The sequence below is a fragment of the Hyla sarda genome, chromosome 2 (genome assembly GCF_029499605.1).
Source record: "Hyla sarda isolate aHylSar1 chromosome 2, aHylSar1.hap1, whole genome shotgun sequence".
Classification (NCBI taxonomy): Eukaryota; Metazoa; Chordata; class Amphibia; order Anura; family Hylidae; genus Hyla; species Hyla sarda.
Window position 1 is genome coordinate 260780736 of NC_079190.1, and position 21602 is coordinate 260802337.

Consider the following 21602-nt stretch of genomic DNA (forward strand, 5'->3'; position numbering starts at 1 on the left):
GACAGCCCCGAACGACTAACCCTCCCCACCGGACGGTCCCTGCAGCATAGGTGGTTGAAAATGGACGGCCCGGACCAGCTCACCCTTCCTTCCCACCGAGGGGAGGTGAGTAGAAAACAAAAGGGCGGTCTGGAAGATGACAAAGGGTGCAGTGGTCTTCAACCTGCAGACCTCCAGATATTTCAAAACTACAACTCCCAGCATGCCCGGACAGCCGATGGCTGTCCGGGCATGCTGGGAGTTGTACTTTTGCAACATCTGGAGGTCCGCAGGTTGAAGACCACTGAGAAGGGATTGACAGGCGGTGATGATGACGAGGGGGATGATGGCGGGGTGATAATGAAGGGGGTGATAATGACGGGGTCTGGATGATGACGGGGGGATGATGACATGGGGGGATGATGTATTTCCCACCCTAGGCTTATAGTCAAGTCAATAACTTTTCCTGGGTTTTTGGGGTGAAGTTAGGGGCCTCGGCTTATATTCGGGACGGCTTATACTCGAGTATATACGGTATGTAAAAAAAAACAAGGACAGACAGTCTTAAAGACACTGCGAGGCCAGACATAATTGGTAAATACCCTTAAAAAACTGGCAAAAGACAAAGTGCTCTCCAAACTTCAGCCATTTACATTTGCTGTGATTTATAGGTGTCCACTCAAATCAGTTTACTATTGGTTTATATGATCCTTTTCCATGAAGTTTTTTATTTTGTGTACAGGGCTTTACTGGATCCATTTAATCTAAACAAGAACAAATACTACCACAAGGTGTGTTAATGGTGACAACCAGCCTCATTTTTTATAAAGTAACCAGGTTGGCAAAGCCTCATCTCTGTATCTAGCATTACACATGCAGTGAGACTAAGGCTGGGTTCGCAAAACATTAAATTTTCAGTGCATATTGTATGCACATAAGAATTATGGATGTGTTTTTGGGGACAAGTGGCGCTTAAAATAAAGTATGCTCTGAATTTTACACAGTGTGAACCCAGCCTTAATATTATGTGTTACTAAAGCATATCTTTACCCGCATCTTTTTATCAGCTTTCAAGCCTTTTTTCTTTTTTTAATAAATTACCCATCAAAAAGAGGACTTTGTTCTAATAAATATATTCTGTTTCTTACAAATAGTTTAGACAGACTCACCTAGATAGCTGGGAAAAATAATACATTGGGAAGCTTAAAGAAGAGTTCTAACTAAGTAAGAAAATAGAAATGTCTTAAATTATTTCATTTTAAATACAATATTTGGTCTTACCGAAAACTCCTACATTATCCCATCTCCTGTTTCCTCATGTAATTTCAATTGCTATAGTATTATCTCACTATATAATTGAAACAATTTTCTTCTACATATCTCTGTTCTTAACAGAATACTTCCTAATAAACAGCCTTAATAAGAAATTCATCTCAAAAGGTTCTCCTTGTATTTACAATTGTCCTTAAATCCTTCATCCTCATAAGATATGCGACTTTTATGTTGAAATGATAATGCTCAAACATGAATACGATTAGTACCTTCTATAGTTAAAATAAGGTATGCCTTTCCAGACATCTAGTAGATATTCTATCCTGTAATTCATGTGTGTCTTATGCTACGACAAGTACCAACAATTCATATAACTGTATTTTTAAATATTTCTGGATGTTGGCCAGTCTTTTCTGGAGATTTAACATCAGTTGTTTTTGTTTATCAGTCTAGTTACTTTGAAGGCATGCTTAGTATGGCCTCCAAACAGACTCATCCATTCTTCCACTACTTGTTAGACTTGTGGGAGAATTGCTGTGACTTCCATCTGCATCCACTCCATCGTTCTGGTTGGTCAAATTGTGGTTCATCAAGTTGTTTCCTGCTGTCACACTAGTGCAAGAAGATAACATTCTTGAAGGAGAACGTTCACCTGCAACCATAGAAAACTGATATGATCCAGAAGATGTGCCATAGTATAAATGGTATGGAGATGCATTGGTTTGGAATGGTCCACTTTGGTTTTGAGATGATCCAGGATATGGAGGTGGAAGGTAAGTGGGATGGAAACGTGTGGTAGTAGGCATACCGGTCACACTTATTCCTCCAATTCCAGTTGTTGAGGGAGATGCAGTATAGGAAAAGGCAGAGGACATGGCACCAGGGTAGTGCACGCGAGTTTCTGGAAATCTGGACTCCGTCAGAGATGTTAAATTGGGAAAGGAACGGTCAAATTGTCGAGGGTCTGAGAATGGACTTAGATCTGCTAAAATGATAAAGAAAAAGAGTCAGTTATCTCAATGAAACAATAATGAATTTATTAAAATAAAACACTCCTAAGGGTTCATAATTGATAATAAATGTTTTTACAGAACTGTATAGAATAGTTCTTTAGTTGCCAAAAGCATTATATATACAAAATATGTATACTGTTCCATAGAACACCATTAAAATGCATATTTCAAAATTTAAAATGATCCCCTATTCAACTAGCTTATTGGTGGTGGACCGACTGCTGGACTTCAAACAAACATAAGGCCAGACCCCTACTCATCCCAAGGATCCCAATGGTCAAACACTGTAACCGATCAGCTATTTATCAGCATAGGGGATAACTGTTTATCTTAGAATAATCCCTTTAAGTGGTAGAGGACAGCTGGCTGGATATATTCCTCATGATTTTTTAAGTGTTTAGCATGCATTTAGTTTAAAGCTATTTGTATCCCTCTTCATGTATAATAGGACAATACTCAGTGGTTGCACTAGGGTCCTGGAAACAAATCCAACAAAGGACAAATTCTGCTGTTCTGTGGAATATGTTTGCGCTATTTAATTGAATAAAATAAATAAAAGTATTTAAAAACTTTTCTATAAAAATCTTACAATTATAGATGTGACCCTGCACCATTTGTTCAAGCTTTTTAAGTATATATTGTTGTATAAAATAAATTCCTATCTATTTTTGTACAGCATTATTGATGGTTGTAATCTAAAGCCAGTGAAACAACTGCTGCTGAGGCTTTCTTTAAACCCCTGCTTTTTTGCTGGTAGCACATTAAAATACAAGTCGCCCTCTCTGTCACCGGAATGGGAAGAATTGTTTATAATGCATTGTAAACGGTGTCACCAGCATATGGCCACATTTACATAACAGTTTGTTGGTCAGTACTTCAGTATCTGTATACTAAAACAATGAGCAAGTCTAAACATAGAATGCATGCAAATCTTTCCATTACATTTTTTCTCTGTTTAGGTTCCAGTCCTGGTTTTGGCTGACAAATACTGTTATTAAAAAAAAAATATTGTCATGTAAAAGTGGCCAAATACTAACACTTTGTTATAGAAATGTCTAGATAGAGTTGTTTCTGCAGCAAGTGCATTGTGCATTGCTATTCATATAAAGAAGACAGTCACAGGAATTTACCTTTTTACCATACAGACACAATATAGTATCCCAAAAGTCTATCCATTAGCCAGCCTATGGTACTAAGAGATGATAAATCATCATGGTACTAAGAGATGATAAATCATCATGGTACTAAGAGATGATAAATCATCATGGTACTTAGAGATTATAAATTATCATACTGGCATAGTCTTTTCATTTCGTGTGGGGGGCACATTCAGAAGCATATGTGGTGGCCCAGTATGGGAGATGTTGCCCTGTACCCTTGCTGCCCTGTCAGGCAGCCTCCTTCAGTGTCCCCAGGGCCCCCAGCGCCTGTTTCCCCCTGTACATGTGTTCTGCAGTGTATTGTATTATAAAATATATTGTATCGTTTAAGAGTTATGTCATGTGATTGTTACCCAGGAGGTACCAGTGACCAGGTGATCCCAAGAGTGACCTATGGGCTCCCTGCTAGTCTTCCCCATAAAAGCCCTGGGTGGACCTAGCCTCGCTCTCTTGGAGCTTAGTGCTCTTGGTTCCTGCTGAGGTCTAGTGCAGTCGTGCCTAGTGTTTGTGTCCAGAGTGTTTGAGGCCTCAAAGTCAAGTCCTGCAGCCACCATCAATTCAACTAAGCTAAAGTCACGGCTTTATGAGTCAAGTCAGTCCCTGTCATCTGTCAAGTCAGTGTTGTCTGCATGCAGTTGTCCAGTCCTAATACAAGTACCAGCAAGCTCTTAAAGGGGTTTTCCACCATAATGTGACTTTAGTATGTACCTGGCAGACAGTAATGGACATGCTTAGGAAGGATCTGTGCTTGTCTTGGGGCTAAATGGCTATATTGTAAGATTACGATAATAATGTGGCTAGCTTTTTGTGAACTGATATTTCCTGTTTCAGTTTTCTTTTTTTTTTTACTACAAATCTCATAATTCCATTTTCCTCCCTCCCACACATCAGCCACCCCACCCATTGAAACAAAAATTAGCTGCATCCATTCAAAAGACACCTATGTGTCAGGATCCGGACTGGTATGCGGAGAGGACACGGGTGGTGGATCCTCTGTGTCAGTCAGGAGATGGCATGGGCCGTACCAGGGGAACGGAATCTAAGGGGTTACTGGTTTTCACCAGAGTCCGCTGCAAAGTGGGATGGACTTGCAGCGGCAGGTAACCCCCAGGTCGTTCCACCCGATAGCGACTCAACCTCACTGACAGCTGAGACAGGCTTGGTACACAAGGGCAAGGCAAGAGCAAGGTCGGACGTAGCAGAAGGTCTGGGCAGGTAGCAATGGTTCGTAGTCAGGGGCCACGGCAAGGGTCTGGATACACAGGTAATGGAACACACAGAAACGCTTTCTCAGGGCACAAGGCAACAAGATCCGGCAGGGACAAGAAGGGGAAGTGGGTTTTTATGGAGTGGGAAGTGCTTAGGAACTAATTGGGCCAGGCACCAATTAATGGTGCACTGGCCCTTTAAATCTGAGAGAACCGGCACGCGTGCCCTAGAGAGCGGGGCCGCGCGCGCCGGGACTGAGCAGAAGGATGGGGCCGGTAACATAGAGCAGCGCTCCTGGTCAGACTCGCAGACCGGAGCGCTGCAAGCAGAGGAGTAACGCCGCGAGCGCTCCGGAGGGGAAGCGGGGCCCGGAGGGCTCGGCTTTACACTATGGTTTTCAATCAGGGTGCCTACAGCTGTTGCATTAGTTGCAGATTGATCTCTCTCCCACCAAGCGATCCCTCCACCCATTGAAGCAAAAATCTGAGACAACAGTCATTTTGCATGCTGTTAAAAATAAATATTGGGGTGAAAATCACAGAAGAATTGTGAGAAAACCATTACACACAGGTACAGACACTACATTTTGAACTACACTAACTTTACAGCCCCTGTAGCATAGTCAAATAAAAAACTCTGCATCACTGGTCACCTCCTTGGGCCCTGGCTGAACTGTATAGACTTTACCAACTGTCTACCCTCAGTAAAGCTACCGTTGTCCGTAACTTGGTGTCAGAGTCTTTATTGCCCCCGTGCCTAGCCCAGGATCCAGCGGTATACCTTTGGGTGGTTTTAGGTTAAACCACGCCCTGGCATCACGAATACAAGGGGTTAATGCCATCTGCCCCTAGGGTATCAACATCTGCCCTCATCACACCCTGCTACCACAACTTTTGGTGTCCTACGAACATGATACGGGTGTGCACCTTATTCCACAAGTCCTCCCCTAGTCTGAACTGTGTCCAATATTGTCTGCAAAAACCGCATGCCGATGCGATTTAAGTCTGTGCCAGAAAGTGTATGGGACTTTGCGAATGAAAAGTGGTTTACTCGTGGTGCTTGTGAAATAGAGGGGGAGGTGAAGAAAAGACTGTTATCTGCTACTGTGAACTGTACAGAAGTAGTACCTGAAAGGGTTAAGTTGGTCCAGTGTTACCCGTGCACACGAGCGGTCGCAGCTCCGCCCAGTTAGTCCCCAGAGGTGACGCCTCTTCAATCAAGCGAGGAGGAACCAAAGAGCCGCCCTGTGTTGCACAGGGGAAGATTTTGCCGACCGGACCAAAACAGGAAGTTCCCTGGGCGCAGCCATATTGAAGGTTCCGGCTGCTGCGTCCGGCTTTTGTCAAGCACCAGCTGCAGCAAAGACTCTGCAAACACCAATGATTGTCAGTATTAAGTCTCCGGTGTCAGTATCTGCTAGCATTAACCCATTAGTACCTGCAAGTCGTGTCGCAAGATGGACTACAACCAGGTGCCTGCAAAATAGAGGGGTAGCATCCATTACAGTACCCCCATCAGTCAAGTCCAAGCCGCTGCAGCACTTCAGCAATCATCTTAAAAAAGGGAAAGCACCTTATTCTTCTTAAAGCAACAGCGCACTCAAAACTCAATAAGATGTCAGAACCCAACTCTCCAGATCAACCAGGCAACAGCGCCTCTTCATCTCCAGAAGCGAGGTCATCACCTGCCCCAGCAGCCAGTATCTTGCCAGCTATACCTGCAGTCAGCATCAACAGTCCTGTGTTCCAGCGTCTGCACCGGTATTCATGGGGAACCCTGTCCTCCCTACCTACAATGGATACCCCTTCACCCTGAGGGATTTCAAAGAGAGAATCCAGAGTTAGTTTGTCTTTTACTCTTTCCCTCCTAATCAACAGGTTGATTAGGGACCAGCGCTAGAGAAAGTCCGCACCTGGCCAGCCTCCGAGAAGGCAACTGTAGAGCAGATCTTTGAAGGACTGTATCAGGTATTTGAGTCATCCTCCATCAGAGGTATGTCTCCGGCCGTGTGAAAGGCGACAAAAGCCAAGTGAGACCTTGAGAGAATATGCCATAGCCATACAGAATGCCCTAGAGACTGTCCAAAAACTACATAGTATAACTCCCAAGCATGGCAATAAGGTGTAAATGGACAGATTTATTGATGAGGCTCATAATAAGTGGGACAAAGCCCAGCTGAGAATTTTGGAGGTTCAAAACCCCAACTTGTCCTTCCCCACTTTTAAAAGACTGGCTATCCTTGTGATTGAGTCTGGGACTGAGTTAGAGGAAGCTTGTGCGCCCCTTACACCTGTTCCAGAGCTACTAGGGGCGGTAGCCAGATCTATACCACCTCCGTCACCAGCCCCCACCCCGTGTCCTCTACTTTGCCAGTTACTGCAGCCTCAGATTTACAAAGTGTTAGGCAGGACATTGAACAACTGGCTAAGGCAGTGAAGGAGCTTGCCACCCGGGCCACTCCACCTGACCGTGAACCACTCCTGCCTAGAAAATCTGCCCCTGCTCCTGCACCCCGCAATTTCAATTACCGCAATCCTCCGTCCAATAGACCCTCAGGGGCTCAAAGACCCTTTTGCACTTACTCTAACAAATCAGGATTGGAAAATGCAATGCTGGAATTTAAACGGATTTCCCCTGAGGTCGCGGACCAGCCCTCAGGAATACAATCATTAGGTCCAATCTCCAAACGACCTAAGTCAGGACTCTCACTTTATGTCACATCCTGCCCCTATAAAAAAGTTATTGTAGAAGGTGTACTATTGGAGGCGTTGATAGATACCGGGTCGCAGGTGTCTACTATACCTAAAAGTGTTTTCTTTCAGCATTGGGGTCGCTAGTTTAGTGTGTGAGCCTGATGATGTTAACTTCTGAGTAGTTGTGGTTAATGGGAAACCAGTCCCCAGACATGGATACTGGGAGCCAACCATTCAGTCGGGAGAGCATGTACTTAACAGACAGGGAGTGATTGTAACTAATGTGACAGATAAGGGGTCTGCTGAGTTTATATTGGGGATGAACATTATGAAGAATTGTTATATTGAAGTGTCAGATGCCTTGCATACCTCTCTTCCCCATGTGTCCCTGTGGCATTGAGGCAGGTTTGAGGGCAATGAAAGGGGGTTTTTCCCAGTCCTTTATCCTAGGTGAGCAGCAGAGATGCTTATCAGGTGCCTAATTATTGAGGCCAGCAGAACTGTGGGAAGTCTGCATATAAGCAAAGGAAACAGAATAGTCTGGACTCCCCCCAGAAGACAGCAAGGTAGTTTTGGGGGGAGGCAGGGATCCTTGCGAGGAGCACACAGCCAGGGCTGTGAGTGACACCCACAACAGTGAAGTGGACAAGACAAGGAGTCTTAGCACACACAGGAAGAGGCTGCAAACGCTGTGTGCGAACAGTAAGTAAAAGGTTACAGGAAACTTGTGTTTTAAGCTTGTGGAGACTAGCTTACCAGTTGATTGTCAGGGCATGCTGGGTTGTATAGCCAGTGGCTTGATGGCCTAGGATTTTGTTTGTTCCTGTGTTCTGTTTTTATTTATCCTGCAACCTGTCTAATAAAGCTGGCTAGGAGCCAGACTTGCATAAAGAACTGTTGTTTGCCTGCTGAATGAAGTAGAAACGTGTCCTGTGGCTGTATCAAGGATGATCCCAGAGCTATCCCCAGGGTGAAATCCTTACAGTCCCCTTCAGGCCAGCGGGCTGCGCAGAACCACTTGAAAGTTCTACAGGCGGAGCAGAAGTTTGCCAACAAGCAAGGTGAAATCTGCAGAGTATGAGTTTAAGACATCAGGTCAGTGACTTTAAAACCAAACACTGAGACCATCATCTGGTGTCGTGCACCGGAGTCTTGTTACTGTCATCAATGGGAGAGTCCCACTGCGGATAGTGAACCTGTCTGATTTTGCTACTGTTTTGCCCAAATACACTCCTGTAGCCCAGCTGTACCTCCTAGAGTCAAAAGACATTGTGACAGAACGTCTGGTGATCCAACAGCGTTTAGCTCAAGTGGCCGAAGGATCCAGTGTGAGCCCTCCAGAGCCCTGGTGGGCGCAATTCCAGGTTGGAGACTACACTACCCCAAAGTCAATAAAATCATCAATGTTGCCAAGAGGTACCATGAGGCTTTCAGCAAGCACCCCACAGACTTCGGGCAGACTTCAATGATTCAGCACCAAATCCTCATAGGTGACAGGCCTCCTATCAAGGAAAGACACCGTCCGGTCGTGCCCGGCATGTATCAGACTGTCAAGAAGATGCTGGCTGACATGAAAGAGGCAGACTTAATCCAGGATAGTCAGAGCCCCTTGGTGGGTGCACTTTTCCTAGTCTAGAAAAAGGACTGAACCATCCGCTTCTGTGTCGACTACAGGAAATTGAACAATGCCACACATAAGGATGCTTATCCATTGCCAAGGATCGAGGAGTCACTCACTGCCCTCGGGTTGGCTGCTTACTTCTCCATCCTGGACTTAACCAGTGGATATTGGCAAGTGCCCATGGATGTGGAGGATCAGGAGAAGACCGCCTTTGTGACACCCATAGGACTGTTTGAGTTTAAAAGTATGCCGTTTGGGCTATGTAATGCCCCTGTTCCAGTATCTGATGGAATGGTGCCTGGGTCATCTGAATTTTCAAAGTGTCTTATTGTACCTGGAAGATGTCATTGTGGATTCCAAGTCCTACCAGGAACACCTTAAACACCTGTCAGACATTTTCCAAGTCCTGATCAAGCATAGGCTGAAGATCAAACCATCAGTGTCACTTGCTCAAACCTCAGGTCCACTACTTGGGTCATGTTGTCAGCAGAGAAGGAGTCTAGCCTAATCCTGAAAAGGTGGAAGTTGTCAAGAACTGGCAAACCCTGCGCATGGGTAAGATGTCAGGAGCTTCCTGGGGTTTGCCGGCTACTAACACCATTTCATTCCCCACTTCGCCTAAATTGCAGAACCCCTCACAGCTCTCTTACGGTGTACAGTGAAGGAGAACTACAATGGATGACTACCTGTTGAATGGGACAAATTCAACAGGTAGTTTCAAGCTCTCAAAAGTCTGCTGACAGAACCACCCATCTTGGCGTATCCAGACTACAGTCAGCCGTTCCGGCTGTATACTGATGCCAGTTTTGAAGGTCTGGGAGCTATCTTGCCCCAAGTCCAGGAATGGCAACAGTGAGTAATTGCCTATGCCAGTCATAACCTGCGAGGAACAGAGAAGAATGATGCAAATTACAGCTCATTCAAGTTGGAACTTCTCGCCCTGGTGTGGGCAGTGACCGAAAAGTTCAAAGACTATTTGGTCCCCACGCCATTTACTGTCTACACACATCGAGCAGCGTTGGGCTTCAAGATTAGCCAATTACAGTTTCACCATCAAGTACAGAAGTGGCAAGTCGAATGTCAATGCCGACACACTGTCTCAGATGACCCCCGGCGAAGAACCCCCTGTCGAAGACGTGTGGGAAGATGTGGAGATTCCCTCATTCTACCAATGGTTCATGAACCAGAATGTTGTGAACGCCCTCATGGATGGTGAACCCATGTCCGAAAAGGTCAAAGAAGACCTATATACGTGGAAGACTCTTCAGGATGAAAGTCGAGTCATGGGGGATCTGTTGGACTACCTTCTGGCAAAATAGGTACCAACCCGTCTACTCTGGGCTCAGTGTGACTATGAGCTGAAACATCTGCGGTGACAGAGGAAGCGACTGTGCATAAAGGACTGTTGTACCAGAATTCTTTGGATCCAGTCTCTGGTGATCGACTTCATCAGATTCTGGTTCCTCGAAGAGATGCGGCGATGGTGCTCAACGCATTCCATGATTAGTTGGGACACTTTGGAGTCCCCAAAACTGAAGCTACTGTCAGGCGAAGATTCTATTGGATCAGAATGCAGAGCGACATTTAGAAATGGTGCAGTGAATGTTCTGTCTGTGACGTCACCAAGAATGTGTGCAAGGACGCAAGAGCAACCCCCCATTCCATCCAGAGTGAAAGGCCTAAACAGTTGGTTGCGCTAGAGCATGTCAAGTTGTCTCCTACCCAGTCCGGTTACACCTATGCTCTCACCATGGTGGATCACTTCTCAAAATGGGTTGCTGTTATCCCTGTGAAAGATCTCACAGCCAAGACAGAGGCCCAGATGTTCTATTCCAATTGGGTGTAAACGCTTGGGTGTCTGGAGTCTGTCCTAATGGACCATGGACACAAGAGCTGTGTCAATTCCATGCCTGCAAGAAACTCCGGACTACTGCTTATCACTCCCAGGGGAACGGACTCTGTGAGCGCATCAATGAAGTCTTTATCCACATGTTGCGAGCAGTCTCCATGTCAAGACAAGAAAAGTGGCCCTGACTGCTGCCCGAACTATTGGATATCTATAAGAACACAGTCCACTGTTCTATGGAGTACACCCCTTTCTACTTGATAATGGGGTGACATGGACACCTGCCTAAAGACCGAACATTTGGGCTCGAAGCCCCATTCAACAACTCTCCGCAAACCTCCCTGGGGTGGGTCTCTGATCACCAGAGAAGAATCCAAGAAGCCAAAGTAATTGTCGGCAAGAAGATTGGCGGGGCTCATTAAAGACAACGACAGGACTATAATCGCCATGCCTTTGTCAAAGCACTTCATTTGGGTGACAAAATGTGGCTGTGGAAGTTTCCAAGAAGCCATAAGTTAGACTCTATCTGGGAGAGGCGCAAGTTGTACGAGGCGCAAGTTGTTCATCAAAACCTGATCAAGTTGTGTCTAAAAGAAGATCTGCCAGTGCAGTCGTGCCTAGTGTGTGTGTCAGAGTGTTGGAGGCCTCAAAGTCAAGTCCTGCAGCCACCATCAATTCAACTATGCTAAAGTCACAGCTTTATGAGTCAAGTCAAGTCAGTCCCGGTCATCTGTCAAGTCAGCATGGTCTGCATTCAGTTGTCCAGTCCTACTACAAGTCCCAGCAAGCCCTTAAGGTCTCTGTGTCACTGGTCACCTCCTTGGACCCTGGCTAACTGTATAGACTTTAGAAACTGTCTGCCCATAGTAAAGCTACCGTTTTCCGTAACTTGGTGTTGGAGTCTTTAATGCCTCGTGCCTAGCCCAGAATTCAGCGGTATACCTTCGGGTGGTTTTAGGCTAAACCACGCCCTGGCGTCACAAATACAAGGGGTTAATGCCATCTGCCCCTAGGGTAACAACATCTGCCCTCATCACACCCCGCTACCACACATAGCATAAAATGCACGTGTCCCCGGTCAAAAGCAATACTATGTAAATAGTGATTATGTCCCCATTGTTGTATATCAGAATCCGTATAAGCCTCCCACATCCATGTTGAAGACAAAAGCAAATGAAAAAGATTTATATGGCAATGGGAACGAGACATGAGTTGTAACCAGCATATATTGTAGTGGGTTAGTAGACAAACATGTAAAATAATACAGAATTACTGTAACCACTAATTTCACAGCTTTACTGTTAAGTGTCATGTGCCCTTTCTCAAATGTGAACACGTTCATACAATTCTCTCATTGTTAAGTCAGGAATTTCCGCTGTCATCCCATGTAAAGGATTATACGGCAAAACCAAAGGAAAATGTCTTAATAATTGCACAGTGGGAATTTTGTTCACATCATTGCGTGTCTTCATTTCATACTTAATTTGAAGAATTCACAGGAAGGAGAAGGTCTTACGGAAGACATTATAATGTATGTTTGTGAGTCATCCCAGTGCTGATCATGCTTCAGACAGCACGTTTCTGCATATAGATCTGGCTTGTAATGTATGGGTAGGTGCATATTGGGTTCTCATATACTTTGGCTTGCCCACTTTTACATTGTTCCATATAGTACAGCCTGCTGGCTGGAGTGTTGAATTGCACTTTCACTTTGCCAACCAAAATATTTCAAGGATATGTTTATTTTCTTCTCAAAATCACACCAGCTGCTTCAGCCAGTGAATGAGCCCATTTATACTTAAGAATTTGGCCATTGTAAGACTGAGCCCAGGGACCAAGAACTTCCAAATGTGACCTGATCTATCTACGGAAATGTCAATGTTTTGGATTGGGAGAGCAGTGAGGTGTGGTATATATATATAAATTCAAAGCCATGTAGAGGTCATGGTTTCTGATTAGTAATGTTCCTGTTTTTGGCTTATGGTATAAAAATGGCTCAAAATACATTTAATATGCATGCCCCGCACTACATCTATATAAAGGATTGTCATGCACAAAACATGTGAAATGTATCTGAGGAAGCGTAATTCTTATGCCTTGGCCTCAAGGCTACTTTTACTAGAACAAGTTGGACTCACATTTCAAGTCCAATAAGTGTCAGGTTTTTTTTTGTTGTTGTTTTTCCTTTACCCCATAAAGGTGTCACTGTCACACAACATGGAGCCATGTGTTCCTATGTAGGTAACTGTCCCATGATCCCTGATGTCACCCTATAGTCAGTATACAGAGTCAGTAGAAGTCAGATTTTAGTGGATAGATCTGCTACCTCAAACCTAATTTCTCAGATTTAGTGCGAAACATTTCTGTACATATTACTGTGCATTATTACATAAGCATAACTGGTGCTAGCACCAGGGGCACATGGTTTACATTCAATTTTATCTCTATGCTCCCCTTCCAATAATCTATGATGCGCCAGTAGCCTGGGAGTCAACCGAAAACCCTATGAATAAGTTTCATTTTTTATGCTTCTTTGATCAGCTTTTTGCACACCAAAACCACTGGGTTTTAGATTGAGGGTCCTTCAGTAAGTGTGGTTGCACCTACTAACAACAGTTTGTAGTGATTTACAGTATACCATGTGCCCTTTCAATTTAAAGGGAACCTGTCACCATGAAGATGCTATGGAATCTATTGGCATCATGTTATAGAGCAGAAAGAACTGAGCAGATTGATATGTTTATACAGTGGGGCAAAAAGTATTTAGTCAGCCACCAACTCTGCAAGTTCTCCCACTTAAAAAGATGAGAGAGGCCTGTAATTTTCATCATAGGTATACCTCAACTATGAGAGACATAATGATAAAAAAAAATCCATTAAATCACATTGCCTGATTTTTGAAGAATTTATTTGCAAATTATGTTGGAAAATAAGTATTTGGTCACCTACAAACAAGAAAGATTTATGGCTCTCACAGACCTGTAACTTCTTCTTTAAGAGTCTCCACTGTCCTCCAATCGTTACCTGTATTTATAGCACCTGTTTGAACTTGTTATCAGTATAAAAGACACCTGTCCACAACCTCAAACCGTCACACTCCAAACTCCACTATAGCCAAGACCAAAGAGCTGTCGAAGGACACCAGAAACAAAATTGATGACATAAACCAGGCTGGGAAGACCGAATCAGCCATAGGCAAGCAGCTTGGTGTGAAGAAATCAACTGTGGGAGCAAATATTACAAAATGAAAGACATACAAGACCACTGATAATCTCCCTCGATCTGGGGCTCCACGCAAGGTCTCACCCCGTGGTGTCAAAATTATCACATGAATGGTGAGTAAAAATCCCAGAACACACTACGCCGCCAGGGACTCTAATCATGCAGTGCCAGACGTGTCCCACCCTGCTTAAGCAAGTACATGTCCGGGCCCATCTGAAGTTTGCTAGAGAGCATTTGGATGATCCAGAAGAGTATTTGGAGAACATCATATGGTCAAATGAAACCAAAGTAGACCTTTTTGGTAAAAACTCAACTCGTCGTGTTTGGAGGAGAAAGACTGCCGAGTTGCATCCAAAGAACACATACCTACTGTGAAGTATGGGGGTGGAAACATCATGCTTTAGGGCTGTTTTTCAGCTAAAGGACCAGGACGACTGATCCATGTAAAGGAAAGAATGAATGGGGCCATGTATCGTGAGATTTTGAGTGAAAACCTCCTTCCATCAGCAAGGGCATTGAAGATGAAATGTGGCTGGGTCTTTCAGCATGACAATGATCCCAAACACACCGCCCGGGCAACAAAGAAGTGGTTTCGTAAGAAGCATTTCAATACCAGCAACAGTGTGCGAAAACCTTGTGAAGACTTACAGAAAACTTTGACCTCTGTCATTGCCAACAAAGGGTATATAAACAAAGTATTGAGATGAACATTTGTTATTGACCAAATCCTTATTTTCCACTTTAATTTGCAAACAAAATTCTTAAAAAATCAGACAATGTGATTTTATGGAAGGTCCGAATGCTTGGACCCTTGAGCTTGGACCCTTGAGACCCAGGAACTAAGCATGTTGACCCCTGCACTAAACGGCCGCCGACATGCGCCCTCAATGTATCTCTGAGAGAGGTGGAATTGCAGCGTTTTCGTGCATGCCCGCCTCTCCCATAGAGCTGTATGGAGGGGGCGTGTCGTCGACCTCAGTGAGGTCAACGACACACGCATTAGCCGCGCAGAGCCTGGTGGGAGATCCCGGGGGTCCCAGCGGTCAGATAGGGGATAAGATTTTTTTGCATTTAGAAAGATCTGGGCCCATTAATAAGCTTTATTTTTTTTGTGTAAATATTCAACCCCTTTCTACTTAGAGAATAATTTATAAACTCATGTATTGACGTTACATGACAGAAACAAAACAAAAAGGGGATAATATTCCAAATTTTAATAAAGCTGGATGCTGGCAGACTGTTATAATAACTCTGTTTATTTTCTGTACCCTTTCAAGCCCTCAGAGTAAAGACGTCCAGTAGAATTTCTGTTGGATCTTAACCAAACCATAGGCTTGCTTTTCTGTGGTTCCACAATGCTTTGCTGGATAGTAAGATATATGGAATTCATTAGCAATTTAACTGCTTGTGACTTTAAAGGAGGACTTCACCCACATAAGCTGTGGACATACTGTTACACGAGCACACAACTTTTACATGCTAATTGTTTCTAAACTTACTTTTCTTTTTCTTTTTTTTACTTTCTAATACGATACATATATAAAATATCCAAGAAAAATGGTATATGCTTTGCCTATACAGTGTAACCTCTTAGCTGAATAACTGGAAATGGTAGAGTTAAAATGCGGCGTGTACAAAGATTAGAGGTAGGAGTGTTGTTACTACCTTATTGTACCGATGATGTATAAAGTCAATAGATACAGGTATTTGCAGTCATATGCCTTTATTTATCTCTGTATATACTGCACTGCATAAGAAAGTCTCAAAGCAGTAATTCCTGTGCCATGATATTATGCTAAGATTCTGGAAATTTCCAGCTCGTGCTGACATTAGATATCAGTCCTAAAATAACGGTGTATATTGTGTCTCTCATACTGAGATTCTTGTGGGGAACTGGAAATTCCAAAGTTTGCTACTAGATGTCAGACACAATTACGGTAAGGCGGCTGTATAATGTTCAGGCCCACTTTATCCTAAAAGGAGAAGGTTTTTAAAGTTTCCACTGAAATTAACTCATGTAAAACATGTAAATTGGATGTAGTGCCACAGAACAGTCCTGCATGTAGAGAATACCGAGGGGGAGATAGAGAAGGGAAATACTTGTCTTTCGCATTTGTTTGAACATCTCAATTCTCTTTTTATCCTCACAATATAAACTACAACAGAGAAAAGGCCATACTTGCACAGACATGGCTCCAGTAAACCAGTAGTTTTCTCTATTTGGTGATGCTGAGTAGAAAACATTCAGACGTCAGTGATCTAAGCCAAAATTGTCCTTTCCTGCACCATAACTAAGATCCTTTAATTCAGTACATTGGTTTCTTAAGGCCCCCTTCACATATGTCCATCGTCCAACGGTGCTGTAGAAAAAACACCAGAGGGAAAGAGTGTGTAGAACTGATCCCATTCATTTATATGGGGCAGTTGACATTTATCCGGCATCTTATGTTGGATGCCAGATGATAGAACACGCCGTATGGACAGGAGAAAGCATCTTGCTGTGTTCCCCTGTCCGACCTGCACAGTGAACAACTAATGCATTTTTGTCATCACTTGCAGCATGAGTTTTAGGTTGGGTACATATGTGAACCCGGCTTTTAAAGGGGTTGTGCACTGCCCTGCTTTTCGGGGCTCCGCTCACAGCGTCCGGAAGTTCATTACTCCGAACGTTGTGTGCGGGCTTGCGTGTTCGCGGCTGCCCGGCGTGACGTCACGCCCGGTGGCTGCGAACACGGAGGCCCGCACACAGCGTTCGGAGTAATGAACTTCCGGACGCTGTGAGCGGAGCTCCGAACTGCAGGGCAGCGCACAACCCCTTTAAGGGGTACTCCGGTTGGAAACTATTTTTTTTTTTTTAAATCAACTGGTGCCACAAAATTTAACAGATTTGTAAATTACATCAATTAAAAAAGTCCAGTACTTATCAGCTGCTGTATGCTATATGCTACAGAGGAAGTCTCTCTGGAGTTCTTTTCTGTCCGACCACAGTGCTCTCTGCTGACACCTCTGTCCGTATCAGGAACTGTCCAGAGCAGGAGAGATTTGCTATGGGGATTTGCTTGTACTCTGGACAGTTCCGAACATTAACAGAGGTGTCAGCAGAGAGCACTGTGGTCAGACAGAAAATAATTCAAGAAAGAACTACAACTTCCTGTGGAGCATACAGCAGCTGAAGGATAAAGATTTGTAAATAGAAGTAAGTTACAAATCTGTTTAACTTTCTGGCACAAGTTGTTTATAAAAATGTTTTCTTAAATCCACCGGAGTACCCCTTTAAGGTCTCTCTCTCTCTCTCTCTCTCTCTCTCTTTTTTCTCTCTCTCTCTCTCTCTCTCTCCTAGGGGTATGGTAAAACTTTGGTCTTGGGACATGAAGATTGCAGACGAGATGAGTGAATCAATTGGGTCCGCATTGGATTTGGTCCAGTTTAGATTATTCAGAATCAGAATTTTTTGTGATTACTTTAGAATTGCAACTTGTGATGTAACATAACTGTGACAAGACAGTCATCCGAAATCCAAATTCTATGGATTTCTGGCCACAATTTGCATGCCACTTTGCAAGTATTGTACTCAAAGCAAGTGGCATGTGACAGTGATCTGCAACTGCAATTTGGCTTATTTGTATAGTTAAATCACAACTAGTAAGATAAAGTCCAAGTCAGCTCACACAGGTAAGACTGCCGCCGCACAGATTGACGTGGACAGGCTTTATAATGCTGAAGAAAAGGAACTGGACATCTAACGCATCCATTTTCTTTTCTTAAAGAGGTTGTCCAGGATTAGAAAAACTCTGCTTCTTTCTTGCAAAAACAGCACCACTCCTGTCCTCAGGTTGTGTCTGGTATTGAAGCTCATCTCTACACTACTACACACAACCTGGGGACAGGAGTGGTGCTGTTTTTGCAAAAAAGAATCAGTGCTTTTCTAATCCTGGACAACCCCTTTAAATCAAGGTAAAATGGTGTCATGACAGCAAATTTCAGACAATTTGCACAAATATTTGCTGTCATATGACCAAAGTCGATGTGTAGCCATATCCCTTATTCATACCTTTCCACGTAGGAACAGCATGATTTCTAATAAACTATGCTCCATAGTTGTTATTCCATTAAAACTGCAAGTATTTGCTAAAACCTACATGTAACAAGAGCTGACAGGTCCACTTTAAGTAACTTTATCCGAAATGAATGACAACTTTTTTTGCATTTTAATTCTTTGTTTGAAAGCTTGAATGTAGAGATGCTGGATATTATAAATAATGTTTTCTTTGCATATTTTATAAAAGTAAGTTATAACATTGACTCCATTCACTAGAGTAGTGGTCTCCAAACTGTGAACCTCCAGATGTTGCAAAACTACACCTTTGGGCACGCAAGGAGTTGTAGTTCTGCATCAGCTAGAGGTCCTCAATATGGAGACCACTGTGCAAGAGAGTACATTAAAAGGGTTTATCCAGGAATCAAAAATACAAGCCTAATTTCTTTCAAAGACCGCTTCTTGTCTGTCTCCAGATTGGGTGGGGTATTACAACTTGGCTCCATTTGGCTACTGTAATGTCCCAGTATGGGATGTGGCTCCGTACTGTCCTCCTGTCCTGTCAGGCAGAGTCCCTGCATGTCTCCAGGGCTCCCCTGCAGTGTCTCCCACTGTACATATACAGTACAGACCAAAAGTTTGGACACACCTTCTCATTCAGAGTTTTCTTTATTTTCATGACTATGAAAATTGTAGATTCACATTGAAGGCATTAAAACTATGAATTAACATAGGATTATATACATAACAAAAAAGTGTGAAACAACTGAAAATATGTAATATTCTCGGTTCTTCAAAGTAGCCACCTTTTGCTTTGATTACTGCTTTGCACACTCTTGGCATTCTCTTGTTGAGATTCAAGAGGTAGTCACCTGAAATGGTTTTCACTTCACAGGTGTACTGGTGTGGAGGAGGAGGTGTGATGGTGTAGGGGTGCTTTGCTGGTGGCACTGTTGGGGATTTATTAAAAATTGAAGGCATACTGAACCAGCATGGCTACCACAGCATCTTGCAGCGGTATACTATTCCATCCGGTTTGCGTTTAGTTGGACCATCATTTATTTTTCAACAGGACAATGACCCCAAACACACCATCAGGCTGTGTAAGGGCTATTTGACCAAGGAGGAGAGTGATGGGGTGCTGCACCAGATGACCTGGCCTCCACAGTCACCAGCAAAAGGGCCAACAAGTGCTAAGCATCTCTGGGAACTCCTTCAAGACTGTTGGAAGACCATTCCAGGTGACTACATCTTGAAGCTCATCAAGAGAATGCCAAGAGTGTGCAAAGCAGTAATCAAAGCAAAAGGTGGCTAGAACCTAGAATATGACATATTTTCAGTTGTTTCACAATTTTTGTATGTCAATAATTCCACATGTGTTAATTCATAGTTTTGATGCCTTCAGTGTGAATCTACAATTTTCATAGTCATGAAAATAAAGAAAACTCTGAATGAGAAGGTGAGTCCAAACTTTTGGTCTGTACTGTAGGTTTAGGCGAAACCACGCCCTGGTGTCATGACAGAAGGGGTTAATTCCACCTGCCCCTTGGGCCATAACATCTGCCTCGCATCTACCTTACACTACACCTGTGGCACCACATTACCAACTGTCTACTGTAGGTGAGGGGAAAAATACCCTAGTGCCTTTCTTTACTACATAATACAATGTTCTGATATCATTTATGTCATGGTTTATGCACAGTTCGTATGTTCCTCATGAGATATTGTAGAACCATTGGATTGCTATGCATAGTGGCCCTCATTTACTAACAGCTTTCCGACTCTTTTTGTCAGGTTGTGCGCCTAAATTCTGTGTAAATTCTGAATGTGCGACAGAAAAAAATCTGACAGAATCAGAAACACTCAGAGTGAAAAAAACAACTACAAAATGGGCATGGTTTTTGGGAAAAGAGCCATGTTCCCTACATTTCATCCAAAATCACTAGTCTTTTCTGAAAACCACTCTGAAAATCATGTGAATTTTCTGGGAAGAAAACCCTACACCAGGGGTCCCAAACTCGCGGCCTGCGGGCCATGTGCGTTTCGTGGAATGAAATTTTTTAGTCCGCTGCACAGTGGCATAGCAAGTGTGGCCCCCGTACTCTAGCATGGAGAAGCGGAAGCTGTAAGCATTATATGTGAGGGGCGCGTGATGAGGGCATTATATTTGAGGGGCGCATGATGGGGGCATTATATATGAGGGGCACATGATGGGGGAATTATATGTGAGGGGCGCATGATGGGGGCATTACAGTATGTGTAAGGGGCGCATGATGGGGGCATTATATATGAGGGGCGCATGATGGGGGCATTATGTATGAGGGGCACATGACGGGGGCATTATAGGTGAGGTGCGCATGAGTCCCAGCCTCACCGAGCCTCTACCTCCAGTGGCCCCCCAGATAATTTGAGTTTTAGACCCCTGCCCTACACTTTAAAGCATGTATAAAGTTTCCGAAAGCGGAGTAAATTTGTAAATACCTTGGAAAAAAAGGTCGAAACTGCAAAAAACACAACAAAACCTACACTCCACTCTTCGTAAATCAGGGCCAGTATTGTGGAATCCATGTGCAGTAAAAATACTTGTGTGGTATAGTAAGTAGTATGTTAGTACATCTGTAGAAGCTATATGTACAGGATATTTTATAGTTCTCTGAAATTTTACTCAAATGACAGCTCCACCCATGAACTTCACAACTTTAGCTGCTATTCTCTCTTTAGAATTTTATAGAATATTTCCTTTCCTTGTTAATTTCTCACCTTTTATAATGTGCAACATCTGTACCTTTTCATCTTAAAGTTAGTGCTATTATCACCTTTTCTGTTGTTCTATCTAGGTCACTTAGAATGAATGGTCTTCAACATTTTCTTTAGATTAAGCTTTGGCTAGTATACATTTTCTGGACATATATTTACCTTTAACACAAAATGGACCTAAGGATGGAGGATTAACTTAATCAACCAACACATTAATCATAAACGTAATAAAAAAAATCCTTGTTTTTCCATCCACTAATACATAAAACATACGCCCTCAGTCCTTAAGGACTTTTTATTCATTTTTAAATGATATAAAAAGTGACCAAAAATGCACTATTTTTTTTGCGCGCACGTCATTGACCGAGCGGTTTAATTAATGATATATTTTTATAATTCGGACATTTCCGCACGCGGTGATACCACATATGTTTATTTTTATTTACACTGCGTTTTTTTTTTATTGGAAAAGGGGGGTGATTCAAACTTTTAATAGGGGAGGAGTTAAATGATCTTTATTCACTTTTTTTTCCCACTTTTTTTTTGCAGTGTTATAGGTCCCATAGGGACCTATAACACTGCACACACTGATCTTCTATGCTGATCACTGGTTTCTCATAAGAAACCAGTGATCAACGATTCTGCCGCATGACTGCTCAGGCCTGGATCTCAGGCACTGAGCAGTCATTCGGCGATCGGACAGCGAGGAGGCAGGTAGGGGCCCTCCCGCTGTCCTGTCAGCTGTTCGGGATGCCGCGATTAGCCGCGGCTATACCGAACAGCCCGACTGAGCT

General features: G+C 43.4%; 1 protein-coding gene across 3 annotated transcripts in view; it reads right to left on the bottom strand.

The window, feature by feature from the left end:
* Nucleotides 1–326: 326 nt before the first annotated feature.
* RUNX3 (RUNX family transcription factor 3) overlaps nucleotides 327–21602 on the bottom strand; it is a 210778-nt gene continuing 189502 nt past the window's right edge. For all 3 annotated transcript variants that reach the window (XM_056560589.1, XM_056560588.1, XM_056560590.1), the window contains one exon: nucleotides 327–2236. In XM_056560589.1, the coding sequence (XP_056416564.1) occupies nucleotides 1722–2236 (515 nt within the window). In that variant the 3' untranslated portion in view covers nucleotides 327–1721. The remainder of the gene's footprint in view (nucleotides 2237–21602) is intronic.